This window comes from Nerophis lumbriciformis, linkage group LG18, assembly GCF_033978685.3.
Source record: "Nerophis lumbriciformis linkage group LG18, RoL_Nlum_v2.1, whole genome shotgun sequence".
In the NCBI taxonomy this organism is placed as follows: Eukaryota; Metazoa; Chordata; class Actinopteri; order Syngnathiformes; family Syngnathidae; genus Nerophis; species Nerophis lumbriciformis.
In genome coordinates this window covers 26697020-26713669 of record NC_084565.2, presented here as the reverse complement: position 1 = coordinate 26713669, position 16650 = coordinate 26697020, and the positions used below count along the sequence as shown (strand labels likewise).

The 16650-nt window shown below is 39.6% G+C and overlaps 1 protein-coding gene across 2 annotated transcripts in view; it reads left to right on the top strand.

Moving 5' to 3' along the window:
• Positions 1 to 16650, top strand: part of map2k2a (mitogen-activated protein kinase kinase 2a) — a 35237-nt gene that overhangs the window by 16889 nt on the left and 1698 nt on the right. For both annotated transcript variants that reach the window (XM_061977924.1, XM_061977923.1), the window contains 5 exons: positions 3723 to 3847; positions 12918 to 13131; positions 13229 to 13293; positions 13389 to 13450; positions 16584 to 16629. In XM_061977924.1, coding sequence (XP_061833908.1) covers positions 3723 to 3847; positions 12918 to 13131; positions 13229 to 13293; positions 13389 to 13450; positions 16584 to 16629 — 512 coding nt within the window. The remainder of the gene's footprint in view (positions 1 to 3722; positions 3848 to 12917; positions 13132 to 13228; positions 13294 to 13388; positions 13451 to 16583; positions 16630 to 16650) is intronic.

Here is a 16650-nt window from a genome sequence, read left to right as displayed (position 1 = left end):
AAATCCCTTTTTTGTATTAGCCTTAAGTAATATTCTAATTTTGTGACACACGGAATTTTGGATTTTCATTTGTTGCCACTTCAAATCATGAAAATTAAATGAAATAAACATTTGAATGCATCAGTCTGTGTGCAATGAATAAATATAATGTACAAGTTACACCTTTTGAATGCAATTACTGAAATAAATCAAGTTTTTCAAAATATTCTAATTTACTGGCTTTTACCTGTATATTGAGCTAATAACGTACTATAAGTACACTTTAGTTAGTCCCCTATTTTACGGTCCGAAATGCTGGGGACTTCAATTTCAAAACTTAATTTCCCATAATAATTTAAAAAAATCAATAATTCTTATAGTCAAAACTGTCATTATCATAAGACTTGTGTGTATTTTAAAATTAACATTTCAATCTTAACTGCGATAAAAGTGTAAAAATAAGATAACCACTGTGAATATTCTGTAATCTTTGATACATGTTATTTTTTCCTACATTCAAAACACTTCCTTGTGGTCTACATAACATGTAATGATGGTTCTTTGATCCAAATTGTGCACAGATTTGGTTTTACAGACCAACTTCAAGCCGCTTTCTGACTGTCTCTTCAGAATGCGCCCTTTTGTGGGTGGTCTTATTTATGTGCCGAAGCCCACCACCAGGCCAAACACCCTTCAAATGCGTCTCCACCCCGTCAGCCATGTTGTAGGTTTTAGTGCTGCCATATGGAGTCTACTGACAGATATAATTTTGAACTATACACTACGTTTTATTAGAAATGACAACAGTGGAGGGTTTCAGCATGCATGTGCATGTACAGGCCAGTCCGCCACACAACAAGAGGATAGAGAAAAATAAGGAATATAATAACTACAACTTTGGACTATAACTGAATAAAAATGGCACACTTGCGCAAAGCTCTTCGGATAAACCTCTACCATATATGGAGATAGAGTATGTTGATGTAACTAAGGCAAACTGTGTCACTAAAATCTCAAATTCCATAAGGGTCATTTGGAAAGAAGAACAAGTGGTTTATTAATATCTCCGCAAGGCCTCCATGTTTGTTTTGGATTTACATTTACAGGAGTTATGGGAACCCCAAATACAATAAAACAGGTACGAACAGGTAAGAAAAAATGGTTTGCATAATATGACCCCTTTATTGACCTAGCAGTTAACATATTGGCCTCAAAGTCAGGAGTTTGAGGGTCAAATGCCTGTTGGAACCTATCTGTAGAGTTTGCATGTTCTCCCTGTGCTTACGTAGGCGTTGTGTTCTGAGTGTGATTGCTTGTTTTTCTATATCTGCCCTGGGATCAACTGGCAGCAGGTCTAAGGTTTAACTCACCTGTTGCCCGAAATTAGTTCCCCGTGACCCTAATGAGGACAATATATAAAAGTAAATGAATGAGGGGTTTTTTAATCAGTCTTGGCAAAAACCATATGCGTTTTTAATTAATAAAAAATAAAAAGTGAACCCCCTTGGAAACCGAAGCAAAAAGGTTTCACCTTTACTTTGACAACACATTACGACGCTCATGGAGATTTGTTCATTGCACCTTTCTTTGAGTTATCAAAAGGTACGATAAGAAGATGGTTCTCACGTTACATATTTGATAAACATTGTCAGTTGTCACACGAGTAAGAATAAAATAAACATCGTAAAACACACAACAAAATGCTTGGACAGGCACTTCTTTTGAAATCTTTTTCCCAAAAAGCCAAAGAAAAAGAACAACTTTAGAGACATATTTTTCCAGGACCTCGGAACTGTACGATTTTAACATTGTTCCACTTAGGGCTGGGCGATAAAAACGAAAGAGTATATCTCGATATATTTTTACTTAAACTCCATATTCGATATATATCTCGATATATTTTCCAGTGAAATTATACATATAAAGATATTAATTTGTGAGCGAGATTCACTGAAATTGAAGTGAAAGACAACTGTAATGTAAACAGTCAGTGGCACTTTTATTAACCCACTTAGTCAAGAAGGGTATTAAGAGCACAGAAAATAAATTAAGAATTACATAACCTAAATAAAATAGAAAAATATTCTTTCTACGTAAAATAAATAACGTAGCTGTGCAAATGATACAAAATGTTTTTTTCTCAAATTTGGTGCTCATAAACAGACTCAACAGACACATATTTCTGTCACTTTTGCATAAAAGAACACCTTTAAAATAATTTCCCCTCTCTGGAGTCCAAAAAGAAACAATTGCCCTATACTTATACATTACCCTTTGCATTTAAAAATGTGATTTGAAAATAGCCCATTACCCTAACACCTTTTTAGCTTGGAGAAAGTTACACAATACTTGCAAATGGACTGATAGTAGAGGGAAGTTACTTTTTAAGTATTGAAACCAAATCACAACAACAAACACAACAAAAGTAATTGTACAAGTATTTATATTTAATGAAATGCTATACAGTCGTCCATTGCCGCATTGGACTTCAAATATTTTATTTTTTTAAATGACTAAAATAACTAAAAATATCAATACGACACACTAGAGACCAAACAGATCAGAGATTCAGTATTGTGACCACTGATTGGCTCAGCCTCAGGCAGCATTACTATAATGGATTAAAAGAGTGCCAAGATAACTAAATTGTATTATTTCATGTTTAGAGGGCTGTCATAATGTTGAACAATTTATTTGGAAGGTTGTAAACAGTTGTTGATACAAAATGTATCAAACTCAGATAAAAAATAGGGTCAGGCAGGCACTTTTTAATTCCCAGTCGACGATGTAATGGACTGTCACACACGCCCGGTTCTGTGACTTGACTTAATTGTGCGGCTTTGATCTTCCTCACTTCGGCATACATTTTTGGCAGCATTTCTCGTGCGAAATATGCCCGGCTTGGCAACTCGAGAAGAGTTTTGATTTGGGCTTACATGTTAAACAACTCAAATGAATGTTTTATCCAGATGCATAAATTTGTCCAAATGTGGCCAAGTAGACGCATTGTGGGTTTCCTGGACGTCGTCTACATCGCTAAAAGAAAAATCTAAAGAAGAGAATCCCTCTTCCACTAGTTTTTTTAATATATAAATCGCCCGCTTGAAATTTCCCTCTTCTCTTCTACGACTCTCGTCGTCATTTGGGATGTCTGTTGTGATTTGCCTTCCTGCCTCTGATTGGCCTGTGCCTAATGTTTTGCCCTAATGTCAACCAATCGTGACTCATCGTAGTAAACAGCCAACCAATCATGGATGTTCTTATACGTGCAAGCACGTCTTGGAAGGAGGAAGGGGAGGGGTTTAGTAGCCCATGGAGTGTTAAGAGGGACTGAGAAGCGGGGGAGAACAAGGAACACAACAAATAAGCGGTGTTTGGTCATTTTAACGTGAAATAAATTATATCGATATTAGGATATTTTCCTAATTCATATCTTGTTTAAAAAATATATCGATATATCTTACCAACTCGATCGCCCAGCCCTAGTTCCACTTATGACAACCTATTTGACTTTTTGTTCGTTTTTGCACCCTTTGGTATCATAAAGACTTTGTACTTTGTGCCATGACAGTAAAATTGAATCTAATCTACACAACAAAATCAGGAAGCTTTCTTAGAGCAGTGGATTTATTTGTGACTTTTCCCCCTGTACAATCCAAACAAAAGTAGCTGATACTGTATACTGTATGTGAGTTAATAAGTGTCTGTTTATCAATGCCCCTCCCCACTTGCCTGCCACATAGATGTGAAGCCCTCCAACATTCTGGTCAACTCTCGCGGGGAGATCAAGCTGTGCGACTTCGGAGTGAGCGGCCAGCTCATAGATTCCATGGCCAACTCCTTTGTTGGAACGCGTTCCTACATGTCGGTGAGTCAGCTCTGCGCCCCCACCCCGTTTCCTCTGGCCCCAGCCCCACTTTCCTTCCCTTATTTTTCTCTCACATTGCCTCTGCTTGAGGGGCCCCGCCCTCCTCTACCTTCTTCTCACTCCCCTGCCAAGAGGCGAGGGCCATGCCCAGGAGAGCGTTCTTTGGCAAATATGTCGGTAACTGTGTTCTTTCGCCGTGTTATTTTGCTTCCCTCAGTCCCTTTCTTTATCATGGACATTTACCTGCTCAAAGTAGTACACAAATATTTGAAAGGTTCCATATTATATTGTTTTCAACAATTTTAAGTCTCAATTGTCTGTTGACCCAAATCTAGCCTTGTCCGACTTAAGTGCCATTTATCTGATACAACGTTTAATTAAGGAGTAGGGATGGGTATCGTTTACATCAGGGGTCTTCAACCTTTTCCAGGCCAGGAACCCCCAAACTGATCCAGAGAAGGAGCAGGGACCCTCTACTAAAATTGTGATTGTGTTTTACATTAAACTGATCCTAAAGATACCCTGTTATTGTGCAAATAATACAGTATAGCACTGTTAACAGCTATTTGGCAAATAGCGCACTAATCGCTAGCTGGCCACTAGCACCCTAATTATGAGCTGACAACTGGTTCGCTAATCGCTAGCTGACAACGAGCACACTAATCACTAGCTGGCAACCGGCGCATTAATTGCTGACTCGCAACTAGCGCCTTAAACATTAGCTGGCAACAGACGCTCTAATCGCTAGTTGACAACTAGCATGCTAATCACTATCTGGCAACTGCCACGCTAAATACTAGCTGACAACTAGCACGCTAATCACTAGCTAGCAACCCGCGGACTCATTGCTGGCTAGCAACTAGCGCCTTAATCATTAGCTGGCAACTGTCACGCTAATCGCTAGTTGACAACTAGCACAATTTATTTAAACGATGGCCAAACCGGTACTTAAAAAATGTAAAACATGCACATTTTTCTAAAATTTTTTATATATATATATATATATATATATATATATATATATATATATATATATATATATATATATATATATATATATATATATATATATGGGGCAGCAAGGTGGAAGAGGGGTTAGTGCATCTGCCTCACAATACGAAGGTTCTGAGTAGTCTTGGGTTCAATCCCGGGCTCGGTATCTTTCTGTGTGGAGTTTGCATGTTCTCCCCGTGACTGTGTGGGTTCCCTCCGGGTACTCCGGCTTCCTCCCACCTCCAAAAACATGCACCTGGGGATAGGTTGATTGGCAACACTAAAATTGGCCCTAGTGTGTGAATGTGAGTGTGAATGTTGTCTGTCTATCTGTGTTGGCCCTGCGATGAGGTGGCGACTTGTCCAGGGTGTACACCGCCTTCCGCCCAATTGTAGCTGGGATAGGCTCCAGCGACCCCAAAAGGGAATAAGCGGTAGAAAATGGATGGATGGATAGATATATATATATATATATATATATATATATATATATATATATATATATATATATATATATATATATATATATATGAACCCACGCCAGGAAACCAGCCAAAAAAGAACAGAAAACGAAACGGCATCATCTGGTACAACCCCCCATACAGCAAAAACGTCTCAACGAACATTGGACACAAATTCCTCAACCTGATTGACAAACACTTTCCCAAAGACAACAACCTAAGAAAAGTATTCAACAAGAACAACATCAAATTGAGCTACAGCTGCATGAACAATATACGACAAATCATCTCAAACCACAACAAAACAATTGCAAATGAGCCGTCGACCCCCAGTCAGAACGACTCCAAAACCAACAAAGCATGTAACTGTCGAAAGAAACCTGATTGCCCCCTCAACGGGGGATGCTTACAAACATCAGTTGTCTACCAATCTAAGGTAATACGCAAGGACATTAACACATCCGACACATATGTAGGATTAACCGAGGGTGAATTCAAAACCAGATGGAACAACCACAAGGCTTCTTTCAGGAACAAAAACCTGCGAAATACCACAGAACTCAGCAAACACATTTGGGACCTCAAAGACAATAATGTTGAATATTCAATAACATGGCAAATTCTTGCATCCAGCACACCTTACAATAGTGGTAATAAAAGATGCAACCTATGCTTGAAAGAGAAACTGTTTATTATCTACCGTCCAGACCTGTCATCCCTCAACAAGCGCAGCGAAATTGTAACAACATGCCGCCATAGACGGAAACACCTCCTAGGTAACACATGAACCAATCACCACGCCCCTAGGCCAGCCTGTACCCACCCACTCTGTGCCCTATATAAACCATGGTATGCGAATGCTCCCATTAAAATCTCCTGACGATTGAGGGTACCCCCCTCATGAAACAGGCCTGTAGAGATGAAATAGTCTTGTGATTTTTTTCCCCACACATACATATATTGCGCTCTACTACGGTATCGAGCACTATTTTTTGGATAACCTTATTAAGACATACACTCCGCTCCAAATTGACATTTGTTGAGCACTGTACGACGATCAGAAATGGAAAAATTCAACATCGACTACTCCACGAAGAACATTCCCATACCCGCGCAGAATGACTACAAGCTAAGGCTCATAGAAAAGACGGAACACTTCCTAAGAAGGATGCGGTGGAAAGCATATTTTTTCCTCCACCCTGAAACAAAAGGAATGCAAAAGGAAACTTACGGATTCAAATCTACCAAGAACCCACCCACAGTTGAGGAACTAAAGGATTTTGAGAACGACATGCTCAAAATGATACAATCAGTCAAATTCAAGCCAATCCGCAACCCTCTCCTCACCAAGCTGAAAAATGACAAGGAGCGCATCAAGAAAGTAAACAACCTCATCATAGCTGCCGATAAAACCACAAACTTCTACAGAATGGACATACCAGAACACCACACCTTACTGGACAGAAGCATCACCAAATCATACAAAAAAGCGCAACCCAATACCTTACAGAACATCCACCTGGAAAATAAAAGGATCGCGGCTGAACTGGACATTGAGGACAGGGTGGACGCCACAGCCAACAAGGAAGCCTTCATCACATTGAAGGATCACAAACCCAACTTCGCAAATAACCCAACATGCCGACTAATAAACCCAACTAAATCTGAAATAGGAAAAATCAGCAAAATAATCCTGGACAGAGTCAACACAAAAATCAAGGACAAAACACCACTCAACCAATGGAGAAATACAGCAGCAGTAATCAAATGGTTCAACAACATCCAAGACAAACAACAGCACAACTTTATCTCCTTTGATATCGAGGAATTTTACCCTTCCATCACGCAAGACCTACTGACTCAAGCACTAGACTTCGCCTCAGACTACGACTCAATCACAGGCAACGAAAGAAACATCATCATCCACGCAAAAAACTCCATTCTCATCCACAACAGTACACCATGGCAAAAAAAGAACAATGCAACATTTGACGTCACTATGGGAAGTTTTGACGGAGCAGAAACGTGTGAACTCGTTGGGAGTTTCCTCCTCTCCCAGCTCGCTAGCCTCAATCTGAACCTTGGTATTTACCGTGATGACGGACTGGCAGTGTGTCGCGCCTCGCCAAGGAGCAGCGAGAATACCAAGAAGCGCATATGCCAAATTTTCAAAGAGAACGGCCTACGGATCACGATTGAAGCCAACAAGCAAACCGTCAACTTCCTTGACGTCACTTTCAACCTGAGAAATAACAGCTACCAACCATTCACGAAACCCAACACAACACTCCAATACGTGCACCATGACAGCAACCATCCACCCACCACCACGAAAAGAATACCTACCGGAATCAATAAAAGGCTATCGATGCTGTCATCCAGCAAAGCTGAATGTGACCAAGCAACCCCCCGTACCAAAAAGCCCTTGATGAAAGCGGATACAATTTCACCCTCACCTATGAACCCACGCCAGGAAACCAGCCAAAAAAGAACAGAAAACGAAACGGCATCATCTGGTACAACCCCCCATACAGCAAAAACGTCTCAACGAACATTGGACACAAATTCCTCAACCTGATTGACAAACACTTTCCCAAAGACAACAACCTAAGAAAAGTATTCAACAAGAACAACATCAAATTGAGCTACAGCTGTATGAACAATATACGACAAATCATCTCAAACCACAACAAAACAATTGCAAATGAGCCGTCGACCCCCAGTCAGAACGACTCCAAAACCAACAAAGCATGTAACTGTCGAAAGAAACCTGATTGCCCCCTCAACGGGGGATGCTTACAAACATCAGTTGTCTACCAATCTAAGGTAATACGCAAGGACATTAACACATCCGACACATATGTAAGATTAACCGAGGGTGAATTCAAAACCGGATGGAACAACCACAAGGCTTCTTTCAGGAACAAAAACCTGCGAAATACCACAGAACTCAGCAAACACATTTGGGACCTCAAAGACAATAATGTTGAATATTCAATAACATGGCAAATTCTTGCATCCAGCACACCTTACAATAGTGGTAATAAAAGATGCAACCTATGCTTGAAAGAGAAACTGTTTATTATCTACCGTCCAGACCTGTCATCCCTCAACAAGCGCAGCGAAATTGTAACAACATGCCGCCATAGACGGAAACACCTCCTAGGTAACACATGAACCAATCACCACGCCCCTAGGCCAGCCTGTACCCACCCACTCTGTGCCCTATATAAACCATGGTATGCGAATGCTCCCATTAAAATCTCCTGACGATTGAGGGTACCCCCCTCATGAAACAGGCCTGTAGAGATGAAATAGTCTTGTGATTTTTTTCCCCACACATACATATATATATATATATATATATAATAATAATGTGTGTATATATGTATATATATATATATATATATATATCCATCCATCCATTTTCTACCGCTTATTCCCATTGGGGTCGCGGGGGGCGCTGGAGCCTATCTCAGCTACAATCGGGCGGAAGGCGGCGTACACCCTGGACAAGTCGCCACCTCATCGCAGGGCCAACACAGATAGACAGACAACATTCACACTCACATTCACACACTAGGGCCAATTTAGTGTTGCCAATCAACTTATCCCCAGGTGCATGTCTTTGGAAGTGGGAGGAAGCCGGAGTACCCGGAGGGAACCCACGCAGTCACGGGGAGAACATGCAAACTCCACACAGAAAGATCCCGAGCCCGGGATTGAACCCAAGACTTATATATATATATATACATATATATACATATATATATATATATTAGGGATCTCCCGATCCGATATTTGGATCGGATCGGCCGCCGATATTTGCAAAAAAAATGCGTATCGGCAAGGCATGGGAAAATGCCGATCCAGATCCAGTTTTAAAAAAAAAAACTCCGGTCCGTGTTTTCCAACGCACCGATTTAAATAATGCATTCCACTTTTCTGCTGCTCCCTAATTTTCGTTCCGCATTTTCCAGCACACCTTCAACACATCCACAGGTTTGTGGATTCTCACGCAGTTGCTTTTAGCTGCTGGTTTTCCAGCACACCTTCAACACATCCACAGGTCTGTGGATTCTCACGCAGTTGCTTTTAGCTGCTGGCATTACACGACAGGCTCTCGTCACTCTTTCCTGTGTCTCCCTCTCACAGACAGCAAGCGCACCTTCTTACACACGTCACATACTGTCACGACATACGTCACATACGTATTCGCCCTCTCCCAGCAGAGAGGTAGCAGCATGGCTAACGTTAGCTGTGATGCTAGCGCAGCCGTTCGAGCAACCTTCCTTCGAAGGTCCGCGCCTGTGCAATTGCGCATTGCTCAAGCGTCCTCTGCGCACGGCAAATCTATGCCACGCACAAAATAAAAAAAAATTTAAAAAGCGCATAACAATTTTCGACACACGGACACGACAGAGAAAACAGTTTTCGTCATCATTGTTCAAATATTGTAACGTCTGTCGAGACGCTTATCTCCATTCGGTGCCACACGCCCACACCATCAAAATGCCGAGGCAAACATTTCCACATCAACGCCGTATGAAAAAAATAGTAATTTTTTTAGTTGTGATTTCCTTCTCTGCATGAAAGTTTAAAAGTAGCATATATTAATGCAGTATGAAGAAGAATGTTTTAATGTAGACACATAGAATCATCATACTGCTGTGATTATATGCATCAAGTGTTCATTTAAGGCATAGGCAAAATATCGAGATATATATTGTGTATCGCGATATGGCCTTAAAATATCGCAATATTAAAAAAAGGCCATATCGCCCAGCCCTAGTTCAATGATGCCATTTCTGTTTGTCATGTATAATTTTGTCTATTTTGTGTTTATCCTTGAATAAACAGGTCAGTTTCTTGTTACCAACCATTGTGTATTATTCAAACTCCCCTAATTCAGCTGGCTAGTTGTTATCAAGAGTACTAAAACCCTTTTCAACATGATTCTGACAACTAAGTAGGCTAAATAACTTTAAACTTTAATACATGCTCAGATAGGCCAGTATCGGTCAGTATCGGTATCGGATCGGAAGTGCAAAAACAATATTGGTATCGGATCGGAAGTGCAAAAACCTGGATCGGGACATCCCTAATGTATATATATATATACATATATATATATATATACATATATATATATATATATATATATATATATATATATATATATATATATATATATATATATATATATATAATATATATATATATATATATATACACATATACATACATACATATATATATATATATATATATATATATATATATATATAATATATATATACATACATATATATATGTATAGATAGGTTGATTGGCAACACTAAATTGGCCCTAGTGTGTGAGTGTGAATGTTGTCTGTCTATCTGTGTTGGCCCTGTGATGAGGTGGCGACTTGTCCAGGGTGTACCCCGCCTTCCGCCCGAATGCAGCTGAGATAGGCTCCAGCACCCTGAACGGGACAAGCGGTAGAAAATGGATGGATGGATATATACATACCTTTAACTAAGTAATACATTCAAAAATAGTAACATCTACAATAAAGTGTCATTATTAATGCGACAATACAGAACGGGCAAAAAATTACTTGAGTTGTAATGTTTGATTCTTAAAAATCCAGGTGTTCCTGAATGCAACCACGCTCACTCAATGGTGCGTAATGAAGAATGGCTGTGTTGTTGTTGTGGATATTGGCTAGGCTAGCTGCCGTGCTAACAGCGTTATAAGGGCTGCTATTGGCATGTTAACGTCGGTAATAAAGCTTAAAAAGATTGTCAGACACTGTGTGCTTCTGTCAGGACGCGACATTACTTACAAAATGTTACTTGCACAATATCACCGCTGAGCACTTGTTGCAGGTGACTGAGTCTTCATTCTTTTATTACAGAAATAAGGCACCGACAGCTGCTTCTTTTTTCGGTCCAGTGACTGCCGTGTAAATCAGCACCGGTGCCATTATGGAAGCGGGTTTCAGTGCCCATCCCTATTAAGAAGTGGGAACACTAGTATAGCTACAGTGTATGAGCTACAATGCTAACATCACAGTCACATTTTGACAGCAACATCGTGCTAGGTTAGCGTAGTCGCTGAAGATAAGCAACAAGATCAAACGTACAGTTCCCATTGTCTGTAGCTGATTGACGGATTTGTGCCTTTATTTTAAGATGTGCCCGGTAATTTACAAAACTGTCCTTGGTGAAGTGGTGGGTGTATAAACTTGGCAGGCTCACTTAGCTCGGGGAGAGTCAGAGGTAATATCATGTCCATGAGAGGGAAAGGTTTTTAATTTTGTGTCGTTCTTAAAAAAAAATTTAAAAAAAGAAGCTGCAATTCCAAAAGTGACTATTTCAAAAATAGAGCAAAGAAATGAAGGACATGACATTATTCTCAAATTTGGTGCTCATAAACAGACTCTACAGACACATATTTCTGTCACTTTTGCATAAAAGAACACCTTTAAAAGTATTTCCCTTCTCTGGAGTCCAAAAAGAAACAATTGAATTTGAAAATAGCCCATTACCCTAACACCTTTTTAGCCAAATACAAGCTTGGAGAAAGTTACACAATACTTGCAAATGGACTGATAGTAGAGGGAAGTTACTTTTTAAGTATTGAAACCAAATCCCAATAACAAACTCAACAAAAGTCATTTTTATATTTAATGAAATGCTATACAGTCGTCCCTTGCTGCATTGGACTTCAAATATTTTATTTTAAATGACTAAAATAACTAAAAATATCAATACGACACACTAGAGACCAAATAGATCAGAGCGCGCTATTCAGTATTGTGACCACTGATTGGCTCAGCCTCAGGCAGCATTACTATAATGGATTAAAAGAGTGGCAAGGTAACTCAAGGGTATTATTTCATGTTTAGAGGGATGTCATAATATTGAACAATTTATTTGGAAGGTCGTAAACAGGTGTTCATGCTATAGCTATGAACATATTTGATTTATGATAAATGACATGCACCTGGGGATGGGTTGATTGGCCACACTAAATTGGCCCTAGTGTGTGAATGTGAATATGAATGGTTGTGTATCTGTGTTGGCCCTGTGATGGGATGTCGACTGGTCCAAGTTGTACCCTGCCTTCCTCCTAAGTGTCTCCCTCCCCCCACCCACACCGCCGGATGGATGGTTGGATTCCTACTTTGCAGAAATGTATTCATCACGATCATGTCCGGAACTGATTTATAGCCATATGTGAAGGACAACTGTAATTGTGTTCATGTCCATTTGTTCATCTGCCAAGTGACTCAAAAAGTTATACCTATATCCAAAATGTTACGTAGTTTTGTGGTTGTCACCTTTGAACCTGCTAACTATAACAATCAATAAAACAATTAGAAACAACGGAAACAACAACATCGCAAGCCAAAGAAACTCTGATTTAGTTTTGGAAATTGCAGTCATTTTCCATATGGTCAGGTTTCTGCAACCTAAGTTGCAATTAGATTGAGAGCAAAAGGACAAAACACCGATAAATAATATAGACATATAGACTAATAATCTTAGCGTCTATCGTTTTGTACACCCCACCTGTTCCTCTACATTCTCTCCCTTTGATGTATGGATCATGTGTTACCTCAACAGCCGGAGAGACTGCAGGGCACTCACTACTCGGTTCAGTCCGACGTGTGGAGTATGGGCCTGTCCCTTGTGGAGCTGGCGATCGGCCGCTACCCCATCCCCCCGCCAGATGCCAAAGAACTGGAGGGCATCTTCGGACGGGCTGTTCTGGACGGGAGAGAGGGAGAGCCTCACAGCAACATGCAGAAGCCCAGACCACCAGGGAGGCCTGTAAGCGGTGGGGGAAAAAAAACTACTTTTTTTTTCATATTTTGCCGTGGTGTACTAGCTTAGAGAGCGTTATTGGATTTCATGTGCATATGTGCTGCATACAGGACATGGGATGGACAGTAGACCTGCTATGGCCATCTTTGAACTTTTGGACTACATAGTAAATGAGGTTTGAAAAGACACACCAGTCTTATAATGCGCGAAGTAACAATTTCATGTATTAGCATATTTGTATTTATCTTTCGATTTTTGTTTCCTTCTCAGCCTCCTCCTAAACTGCCACTTGGCGTATTCACTAACGACTTTCAAGACTTTGTCACAAAATGGTGAGTTATGGCATGAATCTTGTACGTATGCACAAATTAGGACATACATAGTGAGCTCTAAAAAGGAGCTTAAGGGTGCGTTTGTCACACAAAATGTGTCACCATTAGTTCATATGCAATTGCATTGGATTAATTAAATCCTCTATTTTAGTGTATCATTTGTAAAGGAATATTAATTATTTATTTGACATTTATTTATTTAAGAAAATTCAAAAACAAAGCATGGCTAAATGTCTTCGATTGATTTTAGACATGGCACAACGAGGACTAACATTTTCAGAAATCTCTACACACATAATACACAAAAGGGAAGGCAAAAAATTATTTGATCACGCACCATACAACACTACCGTAAAGTATTTTTTCATTGTTCGGTTTTCAAATCGCTACTTCCGGTTTCGGTGTCGGAATATAAAAAAACATTTGTTTTGGTCCGTTTTTCTCTTTTTGTTGATATGTTCATAGAGATTTCTGTAGATGTCAGTCCTCGTGCCATGTCTAAAATCATTTCTGTAGGTCTCCGAAGACATGTTAGCCAGAGTCACGGGCGCTTTGGTCTGTTTTTCTTTGTTTCTGTTTGCTATGGATTAAAATGTTTGTCATATTAAGTATAAAATGAAAATCAAAACATTTTTTTAGATGTAGTTATGCTCTTTGGCCCTGTTTACACTGCACACCAAATCTAATCTGGGTCAAATCTAATTGGTGTGCAGACACAGATCGGATATTTTTCGCCAGTCTAAATGCTCCAAAGTGCTTCAAATCTGATCTTTTTGCATCATATTTGGGCAACTTTAAGAGGTAGTTCAAATCTGATTGAATCAGTTTAAAATGTAAATGCAACCTGATTGGGACTTTTATGTCATCTTTGGGCGAGCTACGTCATTTGTGTGCCCAGGGCCGCCAGCGGAAGTGGATACATCATTGCAACATCCGGTTACAATGAGCAAAGTATTTTTTTGGTGGCCGAATGTTCAGTGCATCAAAAGAGTGCATAAACACATACACTATATACATACGTACATACATACTTTGATTCTAAAGAAATAGCGATTGCTAAAGGACCGGAATTGACATGTGTGCTGTGGCATATTTGCTTACATGTTACGTACATTGCGTAAGTTGTTTACGTACGTGAGTTAAAAAATGAAGCTAACGTTGATCCACGCTGATGTCCATGTCTCCTCTACCTAACCCCCATAAAAAGATTAAATCCCTTTCAAATATATTACGCTATATATATATTTATTCATACATTATATTACTTTAATTTATTTTCTAGTTTAAAAAAAAACATACATTTTCAAGGTGTGGCGACTTTATTCTGCAAAGTAGTAGTCCTAGTAGTACTTACTTGTTCAATTACGGAATCCGAGCAACCTCCTTTGTTTTCACTTCATCGAACTGCGCATGCGAGTGACGTCAAGGCCACATTGGGGTGCGTTTGCGTTTATACTGGAGTCTGATAAAGAAAATCAGCAGGAAAAAATCCGATTTGGGCCACTTTGGCCTGCGGTGTAAACATAGTCTCTCACACCAAAAAGTAACGCTTTGTTTTCAACTTTTATTTTTTGCATTTTAAAATGAAATTCAAATAAACCAATCTTCTTTTTTTTAATCGATTTCAATTCATGAAAAGAAAATTCAATGACCCAAACATACACTGAGCCTTCCTACTAAGCCAGCATATTGTGTGCTATCAATGAAGCAAGTCCTAGATAATGTGATTCATTTCTGTCAGAGGGTAGTTTGTATTTGGGGTGGCACTTACTATTCACCAAGGCATTAATTGGGGCAAGGTTGTCTAATCAAACTTATTACCATATTTTCCGGACTATAAGGCGCACTTCAAGTCCTTTTTTTTCCTCAAAACTCGACAGTGCGCCTTATAACCTGGTGCGCTTAATGTATGGAATAATTCTGGTTTTGCTTACCCACCTCGAAGCAATTTTATTTGGTACATGGTGTAGTGATAAGTGTGACCAGTAGATGACAGTCAAACATAGGAGATACGTATAGACTGCACTATGATGGCAATATGACTCAAGTAAGCAACACCAACATTTTATATGTTCTATCGAAAATATAGAACATTACCCACGGCGCTCAAAAATCTATCAAAATGTTTTAGTGCGACTTTGGTAAGCTATGAAGCCGCACCGCTTGATGGATTGTCGGCGCATTAAACATACGAGTATTATTATGGTGTGTATATAAGGTAAGACATATTATCTGGCATTTTGTTTTGCAATATTATTCAAAAGCAACTTTTCTTACTTTCTGGTACCTGCTGATCTGTATTTGGGATGTGCATAAATCCTGAAAAATTGCGCGCGTCCGACTTTGTAGTCCGTGCTGACACCGTAGTCGATAAGCTTCTTCTTTTTCTCTATCTTCTTATGTGACATTCATCCTCCGCTTTTGCCATTTCTAATATAAAGTACTTACTTATATCTGTCAGTAAACTTGCCATGAAAGCACTAAGACATACCGGTGTAGTGAGTTTACATTATTCACCCAAGGAACTTTTAGACGTTTTTTCACAGGACACATTTCCGGCGTTGTTGTTGTTTCCGGATGAGAAGATGCTGCTCCGTTATTGATTTAAGTAAAGAATGTCTGAATGTCATTAAAATAGTTAGCTCCATCTTTTGACACTTCTTCCACTCCCGTCCTTGCACGCTACACAGCTACAACAAAGATGACGGGGAGAAGACGCTGCCGAAAGTGAGCCACGTAAATAAGATCGCCCACAAAACGGCGCATCCGGAAGCGACTGTCAGAAAGCGGCTTGAAGATGATCTGTAAAACATAATGTATGCAACATTTTGACCAAAGAACCACCATTACATGTTATGTAGACCACAAGGAAGTGTTTTCAATTTAGAATTTTTTTTATAATAATATGACTCCTTTAATGCGCCTTATATATGAAAAAAGGTCGAACATATTCATCGGCAGTGCGCCTTATAATCCGTTGCGCCCTATGGTGCGGAAAATACGGTACCTTAGAATGATTTTATACTCTCAGCCCTCTTGATAAATAGCGGATGGTTTTGTCCATCAAACAGGGCTATTGTGCATGCAGTCACTTTATGATATTGTGGTGTTTACGCATCATGTTTGTTTGCAGCTTGATTAAAAATCCAGCCGAGAGAGCCGATCTGAAGATGCTGATAGTGAGTCCCTCAATGTTCCGA